At 48.8% G+C, this 14,216-nt stretch overlaps 1 protein-coding gene across 2 annotated transcripts in view; it reads right to left on the reverse strand.

Moving 5' to 3' along the window:
* Positions 1-12,697, reverse strand: part of SYN1 (synapsin I) — a 41,508-nt gene extending 28,811 nt beyond the window's left edge. The window contains exons 1-3 of one of the 2 annotated variants that reach the window (XM_074359574.1): positions 12,162-12,697; positions 1,634-1,691; positions 1,437-1,528 (exon numbers count right to left, since the gene is read on the reverse strand). In XM_074359574.1, coding sequence (XP_074215675.1) covers positions 1,437-1,528; positions 1,634-1,691; positions 12,162-12,538 — 527 coding nt within the window. In that variant the 5' untranslated portion in view covers positions 12,539-12,697. The remainder of the gene's footprint in view (positions 1-1,436; positions 1,529-1,633; positions 1,692-12,161) is intronic. The other variant, XM_074359575.1, reaches the window with a different exon arrangement.
* Between the last annotated feature and the right edge of the window lie 1,519 nt (positions 12,698-14,216).

The following is a 14,216-nucleotide window of genomic DNA, read 5'->3' on the forward strand; positions in this document are numbered from 1 at the left end:
GAGATGGCACAGTGGTTCCTCATCTCAACCACATGCACAAGCTCTTCCCTCTACCACATGCACCCTTTCTACCCTTTCCTCATCTGGTGACCCCCCTTAAGCCTCTCCCACTTGCTTCTCTCCTCACCAAGGTCAGCTTGCAGCTGACCCATTCAGCTCTGACAGCATTCCTGGTCACACTCTCTCGGACTACTACTGTCCTCAGAGGACGCTGCCCAGAATAAATTCCAGCCTCAGCTGGAAACATTTCCTCCCTCGATTTCTGCATGCATCACCCCTCCAACTCCTTCAGGTCTTTCTTCAAATGCCCCTCACACTACTGGTCTACCCCAACCAAACCACAGCCCCTTCACCATCCAACAATCCCTACATCCCTTTGCTGCTATTTTTTTCCTGAGCACTTTTACATTTTCTCCTTTATTTGTTTATTGTGTGTATCCGACAGGAGAACGTCAGCTTCATGAGAGCAGAGGGGTTTTTTAGGGGGGTCTTTTTGGGGGTCTGTTTTGTTCACTGCTGGGTCCTCAGCATGCAGCACACTCCTGGCACACAATAGGTGCTCAGTAAATAACTGTTGAACGTAAAATGCTGAGAGCAGCACCTGGCATGCAGTAGATGCTCAAGAAATGTTGGTCAAATTAATAACTGAAAAGTTTGGCTTGTGCTCTGCTGGGATCCTTGGCTCTTCTTCAGAAGAGAAGCTATCTCCTTGCAGCCTGTGCCTAAGTTCCTTTTTAAAAAATTGGAATATAATTGACATAGAACATTGTTTAAGGTGTATATAACATGTTGATTTGATACATTTATATATTATAATATGACTGCCACTGTAGCGTTAGTTAGCACCTCTATCACGTCACATAATTATCATTTCTTTTTCATGGTAGGAATAATTAAGATCCAGTCTTTTAGCAGGTTTGCTGACTATGATATAATATTGTTGTCTATATGCACCATACTGTGGACTAGATCTCTACGACTTATTTATCTACCAGTTGCAAGTCTGTGATCCTAAACATCTCCCCTATTCTTCCACCCTCTAGCCACTGACAATCACCTTTCTATTCTGTTTCTATTAGTTTGGCTCTTTTAGATTCAATATATAAGTGAGATCATATAGTATTTCTCTTTCTCTGTCTGTTTTATCTCACTTAGCATAATGTCCTCAAGATCCATCCATGTTGTCACAAATGGCAGGATTTCCTTCTTTCTTGTGGCTGAATAATATTCCAGTGTGTGTGTGTGTGTGTGTGTGTGTGGCTTCTTCTTTATCCATTCATCCATTGATAGATACTTAGGTTGTTTCCATATCTTGGCTATTGTAATGTGTTTAAGTTCTTGCTCACAGAAGGATGGAAGGGGAGGGGAGGACTCTCCCTCAACTCTAAGGGAGCCCTTTTGCCTCACCCATAATACCAAGGTAACATTATACTCACCGCACAACCTTCACCCCATTCCGAAGAACTTCCATGTCCACAGAGAATCCACCATTGGCGTGAGCCACGAGGTTGAGATCAGAGAATTCAGCCTGGGAAGGAAAAAAAAAATCAGGGATTCACTCACATAACACAAAAACGGCCACTCAGCTCGCAGTCTGGGCAGCTGACCCCCAGGTCCACCTGCCCCAACTTACCTGTTCTACTTTAATGTCAATCTCTCCATGGATCTTTTTCCCTTTGAAATATTTTGCCCTGGAGAGGAAAAGCAGAGCACATCCATCAATGCTCACATCTCAGGAAGACAAAACCCAGGCCAGTCCTGTGACCCCTTTGCCCCTTTGGTGCCACTAGAGAAACTACAAAGTGATTTATAGTTATTTAAATCCGTTGAAAAACCCAACAGTTCTTTGTGAACAATGAAGTCTGTTGTAATCCTTGTGGAGGTGTGTAAAGGTCCACAGGACATTGCAAACTATAAAACAAGTCCTTAAAACACAGAGAAAGGGCATTTCCCAAAGTATGGTCTGCTCGTCACAATGCTATTGTAAATGTTTTCGAAAAGCTGCGCAAAATGAAGAGTGCTTCGTAAACTGGAACATACTCTGAAATTGCATGGAGGTTTGTAAGTGGCAAAGCACCTTAGGGGACACGTAGATATGAAGTGCGCCCAGGTATGTCTCAGTGCCTATGTCTGCTTGTGTGGCCTGAAGCATCTCTCTGCTCTCCAGCCCTTTCCCAAGGAGGACCACATTCACCATGTGTGGCTGTGTGCTGAGAGGGACCCAGCAGCCATGAGTGGGCAGCTGCATCAGAAAAAGAGGAGCAGATGGAGGGGTGCAGGCTGGCGGGGGTTCTGAAGAAGCCAGAGCCAGCGATGATGGGGGTGGGGAGCAATGCAGTTGAGGATGAGGGGAAGCCATAGGAGGGAAGAGGGTAGGAACAGTGGCAGGAGCATCATGAACTGTTATGTCACTGTCCTTGGGCCTGTCCCCAGCTGGGCTCCTCTCCCAGGCCCAAGATTCCTAGCTGATGGACTTCTCCACAGACAGAAGCTAATCCCTAATCGGGTTTCTCATAAAAGGGGGCTGAGGGGAGGAGCCACTCCTGAGTCACCTCCATGCACACAATCAGGGTCTCTGATATACACACAGCACAAACAGGCCCTAGTGATTTCACTGCCATACCCCAAAGACCCTGAGCACAGCTATTTTCTCCTCTCTCCCTTCCCTCTCACCTCCCACTCCATGACTGACACTGTCCCCTCATAGGTGCTGGAAGAGAATCTCTAAGACTTGTACATTTTTCATTTAGAAAATGATGATGAGTGTAGACTATATCACTATTTTTTAAAGCTTATTTGACCATAAATGTAGTGGATACTGGGGTGCTCTGCTCAGATCTCCTCTTCACGGCCAATGCACCCTAAATATCAGCCATTGACCAATCACAGCTGTGTCCCATTGGAAATTGTCTTCCGTCACAGGGAACTGCCTTGGCCAAGGTCACACCATGTTGTGGATCAACTTCTCCCTCTGCCCCACCCTGCCTGCCTTACAGGTGCTGATCCCCAAGGCACTCCCCAGTAAGACTGTGCAGGCAAATCTCTGCCTCAAAAATCGGTTTTCAGAGAACCCAACCTAAAACAGTGGGCCAGAGAAGTCAAACTACAAGAAGACTCTACTGCCTTCCTGGGAGCTGGCCCGCTCAGCAGTCAGCAGGCAATAAGGAGCCATCATTTGTGAAGGTGGAGCCCAGATAGTCCCCGACATGCGGTAGCAAGACTAAGCACCCTGCAGCCTGTCTGGACTGTGGTGCACGCAGGATGCCACTTGAACCCCACAGGACCTGTCAAATCCGATGATACTGGAGGTGTCTGCAGTGGGAAAAGATGCAGTGTGGGGTTGATTCTCCTGAGTGGGAGTAGTATGGTGCAGGCCCAGAGGGTTCTGAAGCAGCAGAAACTTCTCCTGATGGTGGGCTGGAAAGAGATCCTGGTGGAAGGGCATGTACCAGCTCGTGCAATATCCCTGGTGCTTGAGAGGTACAGGGGAAATGGTGACCAGACCTGGGGGACTATTCGCTAAACACCATTGATTAGCTACAGAAAGATATGACATGCTCAGGGTGAGTAATCACCAATACAAAGCAAAATGTAAAAGGCAGAGGTCCTCCTTGGCTGCATTTAAGGAAACCCCAGTCTCCTGCAACCAGAGAGCGGACAGAGGAGAAGACCGGGCTTAGGACTTCATTGGAAGTATAGCAGAACTTCAGAGAAGGTTGAATTCTCAGGCCTGGCACATTTCCTATGCCATGCTCAGGGTCCTAATAGGACGGGAGTAGGGCCCTGAGACTTGGGCTGGGGATACCTGGGAAGATACATAGAACACCTTGAACTTAAAGATTCACCTGAACCCACTGGATCCGCAGAAGTAGCTCCCTCTTCCTTGTTAGAATATAGACCTTCCCTCTGCTTGAGGATAATGCAGAGGCCTCGAATGATGCACGTGTCTTAGAAGACAATTTGTACCCCTTTCAGAATCAACCCTCCTCCCCCTCTAGGCAACCAGATCAATAACCAGGGTCAAATCTTATCACAACCTGACTGGAGATGTTTTAAGCTTGCAAAGGAATGGAAGGGATGATACACACCACAGAAGCTGAAGAATCTGGCTAATACATATCAGCAGGGGCTGGGAAAGCATGTGTGGGACTGGATCCCAAGGACCACGGGTTTAGGGAGCAAAGCATGAAGTTGGAGCCCACTCCCAGAACACAGAACTTAAAACCATGGCCAGGACTCTAGGGAATGTTGCTGATACATGGTTGGATGGCTTGTGGAAGCTTGGGGAAAACAATGCTCGCACCAAGTGAAGCAGAAATGCCAGACTTCCATGGCAGACCGTGGAGAAAAGGAAAGGATCCAAGGACTCAGAGAAGCAAACGTGTGAGAGTAGACATGCTACTTAAGTCTGGAAAACCCATCAGCTGACCATATTCTATGGGAGAGCCCAGAGGATATACCCAACTTACAAAATCCACGAGGAGTATGCCGGTGAGAGGGCCAGGAGTCATGTTGCGAAGCACGGTTGAGGTAAGATAACAAATGAAGTCCTGGCTTAGGTCCTGCTCACGGTGGGGCTGCTGGATCCATAGGTCCATCTAGTGGCCACTTCCTCAGCTCACAAATACATAATTGGAATGGACAGATCTGTGGTTTTCAGAACCTCTAACTAATTTCTTTGGCCTGTGGGATAAGGGCTATTGAAGTGGGGCAACCCAAATGGATACTCTGAAACTATACCCCTTCCCCAGATCAAAACTGTAAATCAAAGACAATGTGGTGTCTATCCTGGGGGTGATGGTGGAGATTAGTGCCTTTCAGAATGATCTAAAGATGCAGGACTGTTAGGCTCACCATATCTCCACTGAATTAACCAGTTTGGGCCCTGAAGAAGCTGGATGGATCCTGGAGAATGTTTGTAGACTACTTCAAGCTCAACCAAGCTTCAAGTGATTAAAGCTGCTGTACTGGACATGCTGTCATTGCCAGAGCAGACGAAAAGATCTCAAGTATGGCAGATGGCCACTGATTTAGTGAATGCATTCTGTTCTCTTCCAATCAAACAAGAGGATCAGAAACATTTCACACTCACATGCGACTGACAATATACGTTGATGGTCTTGCAATAGGGCTATGTTATCTTTCTCACCCTATGTCATCAGATAGCCCAAGGGGACATGGACCATCTGGACATCCAGAGAACATCACATTGGACTACTACATCAATTACATCATATTGATTGGGCAAGATAAGCAAGAGATGGTTAGCACTTTGCCTTGATAAGACACATGCCCTCCAGTGGGTGGGAAATAAAGCCTATGAAAACTCAGGGTCCTGCCATACTCATACACTTTTTAGGGATTCACAGTGGTTCGAGGCATGCCAGGACAGCCCCTCCAAATAATAGGGCAAAGCTTTGCATCTTGCACCTCCCACCATGAGGAATAAAAGCACAACAGCTAGAAGGCCTCTTCAGGTTCTGGAGGGAGCATATTCCACACTTGGAACTACTGATCTGATCCATATTTCAGGTGACACATAAGGCTGCCAGCCCTGAGCAGGTCCAGACTGTAGTGCAAGCAGTCCTGCCATTCAGGGCATATGATCTGGCAGAGCCTGCGACACTAGAGGTGGCAGTAGTGGAGAAAAAAATGCAGTGTGGAGTTTATGGAAAAACTGAGTGGGAGGCCCCTGGGGTTCTGGAGCAAGGCCATGCCATCTGCAGCAGAGAATTACACGGCTTTTGAGAAACAAATCCTGGTGTGGTATGGGGCCTAGAGAGAGAGAGAGAGAGAGAGAGAGGGAAGGAGGGAGAGAGAGAATGCTTGACCAGAGGGCACCAAGGGACCATGGATCCTAGTGCCCGTTATGCGTTGGGTCCTGCCTGACCCAGCAGCCAGGATCGAACCCAGGCAGGACCAAGCAAGCTGCCTGGGCAAGTAGCCCAGATGCCCATGTCATCCACACTGTTGTGCTTGTGCCTCCCTCAGCTCACTAAGGGGACTCCTTATAACCAGAGGATGAAGGAAGAAAAAGCCTAAGCTTGGTCCAAAAATGGGTTGGCTTGGTATGCAGGTGGGAGCCAAAAACAGATAATGGCTAAGCCATAGTCTCACTTGGAGTGGCCTTGAAAGGCAGTGGCAGAGCTCCCCATGAGCAGAGCTCTGGGCTGTGCACCCGGTCATTTGTTTTGTGGGGAAAGAGAAGTGGCCCGAGATGAGAAACATTCACTGATGGGCAGCGGTAAATGGCTGGGCTGATTAGTCAGAGGCCTTGAAGGAAAACTACTGGAAGATCAGGGAAAGCAGGTCTGGGACACAGAAATGTGGGTGGACACATGGGAATGCAGATGAAATAGAGTGAAGATCTTTGTACTGTCTGTTAACACCCACCAGAGAGCATCCACCATGTTAGTGGCATTAAGCAACCAGGTAGACAGGATGACTCAGCCAGATGATGTCAGCCAGCCTCCAGAATCAGCCACCCCAGCGCTGGCAGATGGGCACACATATGAAGTGGCAAGAATAACAGAGATAGAGCCTACAGCATCATTGCTGAATGTCCGACCTGCCAGCAACAGAGGCTAATGTTGAATTCCTGACCCAGCACCAACCCTCAAGAAGACCAGGCAGACCCTTTGGGGCAAGCTGACTACGCTAGGCCCCTTCCACTCTGGAAAGAGTAATGATTCATTTTGACTGGGATATTCTATATATGTGTTTGCCTTTCCTGACTGCAGCACCTTAGCTGGCATCACTGTCCAAGGGCTTACACAATATCTGATCCACTGGTATGGGATCCCACCTAACATCGCATCAGACTGAAGGACACAATCTACAGCAAAAGAGGTGCAAAAGTGTGGAGGGATATAGCTCAGTGGTAGAGTGCCTGCTTAGCGTGCACAAGGTCCTGGATTCAAGCCCCAGTTCCGCCATTAAAAAATAATAATAAATAAATAAATCTAATCACCTCCCACCAAAGAAAGAAACAAACAAACAAAAAAGAGGTGCAGAAGGAAGCCCATGACCATGGAATCAACTGATGACATTATATACCACATCACCCGGAAGCTGCCGGCCAGACAAAGTGATGGAACAACTTGGTATAGTCACAGCTAAGCCCCCAGTGTGGAGGTGATACCCGTGCAAGAATGGGGCACCGTCCTCCAAAACACAGTGTCCACCCTAAATCAACAGCCGTCGTTTGTGCTGTGTTCCTAATAGGTGGAATACATGGGTCTGGGAACTCAGAGGTGAAAGGAGGAATGGCCCAGCTTACCATCAATCCCAGTGATCCACTTTGGAATGTGTGCTTCTTGTTCCCGCAGGGCTCTGCAAGGTTAGAGGTCCTGGTTCTCCAAGGGGGAAACACTGCTACCCGGGGACACAGCAAGAATCCCATTGCATTCTAAGCTTGGACTGCTACCTGGACACTTCAGGTTTTGCGTGCCAACGGACATGAAGAGGGGTCATGTCTTGGCAGGGCATGTGACCTTGATCATCAGGAGGAGACAGGGCTGCTGTTAGACAATGGGGGCAGGGAGGAATATGTCTGGCATCCAAGTGACCTTCTTGGGCATCTTTTGGTACTCCTTGCTCAACTTTGATGGCAAATGGACAAGTAGAACAACCACGGCCTGAGGAGAGCATGGGGACCAAGAGCTCAGGGTTCCCTCAAGGATGAGGGAGTAGGTCACTCACCAGGGAAGCCACTGAGACCAAGAAAGGTGCCAGCTGAGGGTGAGGGGAACCTAGACCGCAAAGCAGAGGAAGGAGATGATGCATAGCGTTTATTTATGATGCATTAATCAACTGTGGCAGTGGAAGCTGTAGTCTGTCCCACTCAATGTGCCCTTTCAAGTTTCCCCCAGAAAACAAGACCAATTCGAATGCAAAAAGCAAGTGAATCTAAGCAGACTGTGTGCTCCACCCAGATCCTCACGCCCTTCCTTCTTGTCACATCCGTCCCCTAGCTTCTGGGAACACCTGCTGCTGAAAGCTCACAGGACTGTCCCTCACTGGGAATTGCCCTCTGAAGCAGGCACTGACCTGCCCCAAGATTATACCTCTTCCCAGCAGGCAGCCTGTGGCCGATGACTGACTGATACAGGGGTACAGAAGCCTGGCCACTCCAACTCAATTAGGATAAGTCTGGAGGGTCATCCCAGCTCTAGAGCTCCCCGGATGACTGGCTGAGGCTGTCGTGGTGGCTGCATCACAGCTCAACCTTGCCCTCCACCAAACCTGCTTCCCTTACTACTCCCTTGCAACAGGTACTGCTCCCAAGAGCCCTAGCCGATAAATCTGCATGCAAATCTCAAAAGTCTTAGGGTCTGCTTCCAGGGAAGCCTAAGGAAAGAAGCCACAATAAAACACACAGTTTATATAACCCTCTAAATGCGTATTTACATAACAACCCACCCTATATATGTAATATGCATTATATAAGACACATAAATATGCTATACAAAAACTATAATATATGATGTCTTATATAACATATACCACATATTATGTGATGTATCTAGAATGTATATAAATATTACATATATTGGAATGAAAGTTTCAGTAAATAATTATCTTTGTATGTGCAGTGGAGCCTGATATTTCCTATTCTATTACATTTCATGAAGAAAAATATACACATATATATGTATTATATACTACAAACCCATTACATAACAAATGTATTAGATAGTATATGTTATATATAATATATGGTACACATTATTGATTACATTTCTTATTGGAGTAACCATTTCGCTAAAAAAATTCCACTATGTGCAATATGTTCTGTTATTTTCTATTTTCATTTACTGTCATTATTATTGATCATATTTCTATTTTCATTTCATGAGGAAAATGAAATGCTGGTGACAAGCCGATAGGTAACCCATGGCTTGAAAAACACTGGACTAAATCATCTGTAAAAAGGGATGATAGATCTCAACTCTGAGTTTGCAGTTTTACACCACAGAGGACTCAAGACCCAGGAAGGAACGGGAGTGGTGAGGTTTGATGGGAGAGGTGTCAGACTGTACTTAGGTCTACGATCCATTGCAGAAATTGCACAACTCCTCCTTTCGTCCAAGCTGAAATCCCCAAAGCTTGCGTGGTTCTGAATGTCTGCAAGTTGGTGATGCCGAGGTCTCTGTTTCCCACACTGAACGTGATGTACCCAGGCTCTCTCCCTTTGTCCATCCCACCCCACCCCTAGTAGACACTAAATAAATATTTGCTCGATTGACTGGAAGAAAAGACTGGAGCAGCTGCTGGGATAAAGGAGGGCTTTGGGGGTGCCCAGGGTGGAAGGGAAGAATCGTTCACAGAATTCAGCAGGTGCTCAAAAAATGCTTGCTATACAAATCAGAAGAAAAACTGGAAAACACTGGAGTTGTGATTATGGAAAGGGGAAGGGTCTTCTCAGTATTCAGTAGATAATTAATAAATGCTTGATGGAACGAAGGAAAAGGCAGCAAAGAACCTGCCTGGAAGGTCGGAGTGGAGAAGGGAAGTCTAAAGAACGGTAGTTACCAAGATACAGCAGGGATCTCATTAAGCTTTGTTGACTTCAATAGAGCAAATTTAGCCAGGAAGATGGCATCTGTGTGAGTGGGTGTTGGCGAAGCAATTATAACATGTGTCCAATAAATGCTTTATGGATTGAGGGAGAAGAGAGTGGAGGAGCCTGCTGCGGGGATGGGAATGTGGTCATTTGAACAGAACACAGTAAGAGAGTGATAAATGCTTTTTGGATTAATTGTGGGAAAAGGGCAGTTGGGAAGATGGCTACTCAATGGGGGTGTGTGTGTGTGTGTGTGTGTGTGACTGAGTCAGAATACAGCAGACGCCCGTTATAAGCTTGTAGGATTGTGTAGTGTGAAAGGCAGGATGGTGACTGTAGAAGGGAGAATTAGGGCTATAGGAGGGGGAGAAGAGGCATTGAATATGGGGTTCATAGTAGTGTACAATAAGTGCTCATCAAAAGACTGTTGGGGTTGAATGGAGGAGAAGGTATGGAGAATCCAGCTAGTGGTTAGGATTAAAAGGGAAAGGAACTGAAGGAGGGTTCTTCTGAGTATATAGTAGTGCTTAATAAATGCCTCCTACACTCTTACACATGGAAAGTATGCAATACCTATCTGTAGAACAAATAAATGGTTCTGCATAGAGAGAAAGGCTGCTGGGTAAGGGCTCCTGAGGGGCGGGGTAATTAACCAGTAAAGAGCTGGTACTCAGTAAATTTAGGCTGAAGGAGACCCCTGGAGAGAGCGCTCTTGAGACAAGGGCAGGTACTTCCAAGCTTGGAGAGGGGGTCAGTTGAGAATGGCTCTTACATAGTAGGTGCTCAATAAGTGTTTACTAGCTTAAATAGAAGAAAGGCCCTCTGGGGTACAGACTTAAGATTCGGACAGGGAATCCTAGGGATACTGAAGGGAGTAGGAAAGGGGTAACCCTTCTAAATTGGGTTCTAGACCTACTGAAGGAAAGAACCCTGGAGAGAGGCCTTATGATCGGCACAGGTTCTCCTAGGGGTAAAGGGGAATCTACTCCCTACACACAATAGGCTCTTAAACTGCTTACAGGCTTACTGGACCCACTGGAAGAGAAGCACCCTTGGGAGGAGGTACGAATATAGAGCACACAGAAGGCATTCCATAAAGGCTTACAGGAGCCATTGGTGGGAAAGGCCTCTGGGGAAAGGTGATTAGAATCGAGCATCTGGCAGACAATGAATAAATGCTCACTGGATCCATTAAAAGAAAAGGTCTTTGGGGAAGGAGGAGGTGGATCCACTGGAGGAAAAGTCTTTGGGGGAAGGGGAATGGGGATACAGGATTTATGTAAGTTTGATTCTCTGTCCTTGGGAGGAAAGGCTTTTGTGGAGAAGGCACAGAATCAGGCACACGGCAGGTGCTCCACAAATGCTCCAGGAGTGATTTTTAAAAAGGTCTTTGGAAAGAGGGATTGAAATGGTGCATACAGCAAGTGCAGATATCTGATCACTGTATTAATTGGAGGCAAAGGCCTTTATGGAGAGGGTCTAAGGGTCTAAGGGTCATGCAGAAGATGCTCAATAGAGACTGAAGCCACTATAGGAAAAGGCATTGGGTAAAGGGTCTGGGGTGGGGTAAACAGCTAGTACTCAATAAGTGCTTGCTGAATACATTGGAGGAAAGAGCCTTTAGAGAAGGCTCACACCTTCAGATCAGGCAGTTGCTAAATGCTAGGCGGGTCTACCAAAGGAAAGGTCTTTGAAGAAGTAGCTCGAGAATAGAGGATAAGGGAGGTACTCAATAAATTCTTTCTAGATCTAGTGTAGGAAAAGGATTTGGAGCAGCGAATCTAAAGATGAGTCACACGCACAGAAGGTTCTAAAATGCTCATGGACCTCATTCGAGGAAAATGATATGTTTAAGAAAGGGGCTTGGGCACGGGGCATACATCAGGCACTTAATAAATGCTTCCTACATCCTTTGGAGAAATAGGACCTTGGCGAGGAGGATGGAGTTGGGGCAATAAAGGCACATAGGATCCATTAAAGGCAACGCTTTTGGGGAGAAGCTGGTATGGGATACACAGCAGGCATTCAATCAATGTTCACTGAATAGTTTAAAAGGTTTTTGAGATGAGGGCTGGGGTGCAGCACATCGCACATTCTGGATATATGCTCACAAGATCCTAAGGGCAAGGATTCAGGGGGACAAGACACAGCAAGCTCTCAAAGAATGTTCACAAAATTCAAGGAAGCCAAAGGCCTTGGGGAAGGAAGGGCTCCCCACTGAGGCACACCACAGGTACTTGATAAATGCTCACAAAGTCCGTTAGAGGACAAGGCCTTTGGGGCGCAGGTTGGGGGAGCGCAGGGCACACGCTCTTGAATGCTCACAGGATATATTGCAGTTAAAGCTTTGGGGAAGGAGGCACACAGCAGGCGCCCGATAACTGCTCCCAGTATTGATCGAGAAGTCCTGAGGTGGGGGTGGGGATCAGGGGGAAGCGAAGGCGGGGGACACAGGAAGCGCTCCGCATAATTTTAGGGAAAGGGGTTTGGACGAGGGGGCCAGGCACAGGGCACACAAGCGGCGCTTGATAATTGCTCATCATGGAAGGATCTGGGGACCCAGGACCGCGGGGAGACGTCCGTGGCAGTGGCTTACCAGTCGGTGTGGGGCTCGTCGATTACCAGCAGAACCCTGGCGGCGGCGCCCCCACGGCCTGCGCCCCCAGAGCCGCCGCCCACCTGCTCGCTGAAGGTGGCGGCCGCGGCCGCAGTGGTCTGCTTGACCGCGTTGGACAGCGAAGAGAAGAAGCCACCACCCCCCGAGGACCCCGGGCTTGGGGCAGCCGGAGAGGCCACGGGGGCGGCCGAAGAGGCCCTCTCAGCAGTGGCGGTCGCGGGGCCGGGCGTGGCTCCGGGACTGGGGGCAGCAGGCGGCGGCGGGGGCGGCTGCGGGCGCTGCAGGTCTGTCATGTACCCATTTGGCAGATTGGCCATGAAATTGCTGTCCGACAGGCGGCGCCGCAGGTAGTTCATGGCTGCGGCGCGGGGCAGGGGGTCCTAGGAGCAGTCTGGTCAGGAGCCGCGGGGGCGGACCGCGCGGGGCCCAGGAGCACAGCTGCGCTCTCAGGCACGACGCGACTCTTCTGCTGCCCGCCGCAGACTGAGGTAGCGCTGAGTCGCCGCCGCCGCAGCGCGGATGGTCGCTCCCGTGCCCCCCTATCTCGCACCCAGCGTGGTGCAGTCCGGCTGGGCCGGCGGCGGCGCGGACGCGACCAAAGGCGACCGGGAAGGGGAGTTTGCGGAGGAGCGGCGAGTGACGTCAGCGCGCCCTCAGCGCTGGGGCGGCGGTGGCGCGCGCCGGCAGGCGGGGGCGAAGGCGCTGTCCGCGGTGCTGAAGGCGTCAGTGCGCACGCGCCACGCCGCATCCTGTTTCCCCTCCCCCCGCCTCCGATTGTGGATGCGCAATTTGGGGAGTGGGGGCGGGGTGGGTGCGTCAGGCAAGCCCCCCACCCCGCCTCATCCTGGTCTTCACACGCACTTGCACCCACACTTAGGACCCTCTGCAGATATTCCGTTTCCGGTGTTGATATTCAACACAGGACGCATTTGGGGGGTGGGAATGGAGGCACAATCAGAGACTCAAAAGTAGAGAAATAACTTCTTCACGGCAAGGGGTGGGGGGTCACACGCAGTACTCTGCGAGGGGATCGGTTTCCCACGTTCATACACTCTCAACCAGGCAGAGAGGCGGGTGCGGGGGTGGCGTAGACAGCATCAGACAGGCGGAGGTGGACACTTGGGAGGGATACACACCCTTACCCTGGGTGGCGGGGGCCTGGAGGCACACAGGAATAACACAGACGCGTAGATACATATAGACACACACTAAAGTAAGGAAATATATGGAGGCATGTACAGAGAACACACCTATCTAGGTATGTATACAGACACACACAAGCCCAGGGTAACACTCATGGGCAGGCATGTATGCACGTACATGCATACACCTACACACGCACACAGGCACCACACCCACACACGGAGACCCAGGAAAACTGACATGAGCATGCACATCCAGGCAAAACACACCTACAATCATGGACAAACCTAGATCTCCACACAGACACATTCTCTGAAGCTCTAGCTCTGATGCGTGTTCATCTCCCCATCCCACCCCTATACATACACACTAGGTCTATACTCCCCCATCATCTGGACACAGTCAAAAACCATGATAACCACCTGGTACGGTGAGTGCTCATAGCTATCTTCCCCTGCACCAAACAACTTTCCACAGACAGAGGCAGGATACATCCTAGGGTATGCAAACAGTAGGTGTCAAATGATGCTTGCCACATGAGCTAATGATCCTTATGGTCTGGACAGAGGTGGGCTGTGGAAGCTTCTATTAAATCCTGACAACAGTGAAAACATCAATCCATTTAAAAATAACCATTTGTTGATTGATTGTACCCAACCCCTACAACAATACTATGCGTTGGGTAATATGATTTCCATTTTACAAATGAGGGAATCCAAGAACTCCAATTCATTCCCAAAGGGTCATGTTCACTTTATGATCCATATTTTTTCTTTAAAGAACGTGCCAGAAAGAGGTGTCAGTGTGGCTGGAACAAAATGAGTGAGGGGGATTGTGGCAGGAGATGGGGTCAGGAAGGTCATCAGGGACTAGATGGAGCAGGGCTTTGTG

Source organism: Camelus bactrianus, chromosome X (assembly GCF_048773025.1).
Source record: "Camelus bactrianus isolate YW-2024 breed Bactrian camel chromosome X, ASM4877302v1, whole genome shotgun sequence".
In the NCBI taxonomy this organism is placed as follows: domain Eukaryota; kingdom Metazoa; phylum Chordata; class Mammalia; order Artiodactyla; family Camelidae; genus Camelus; species Camelus bactrianus.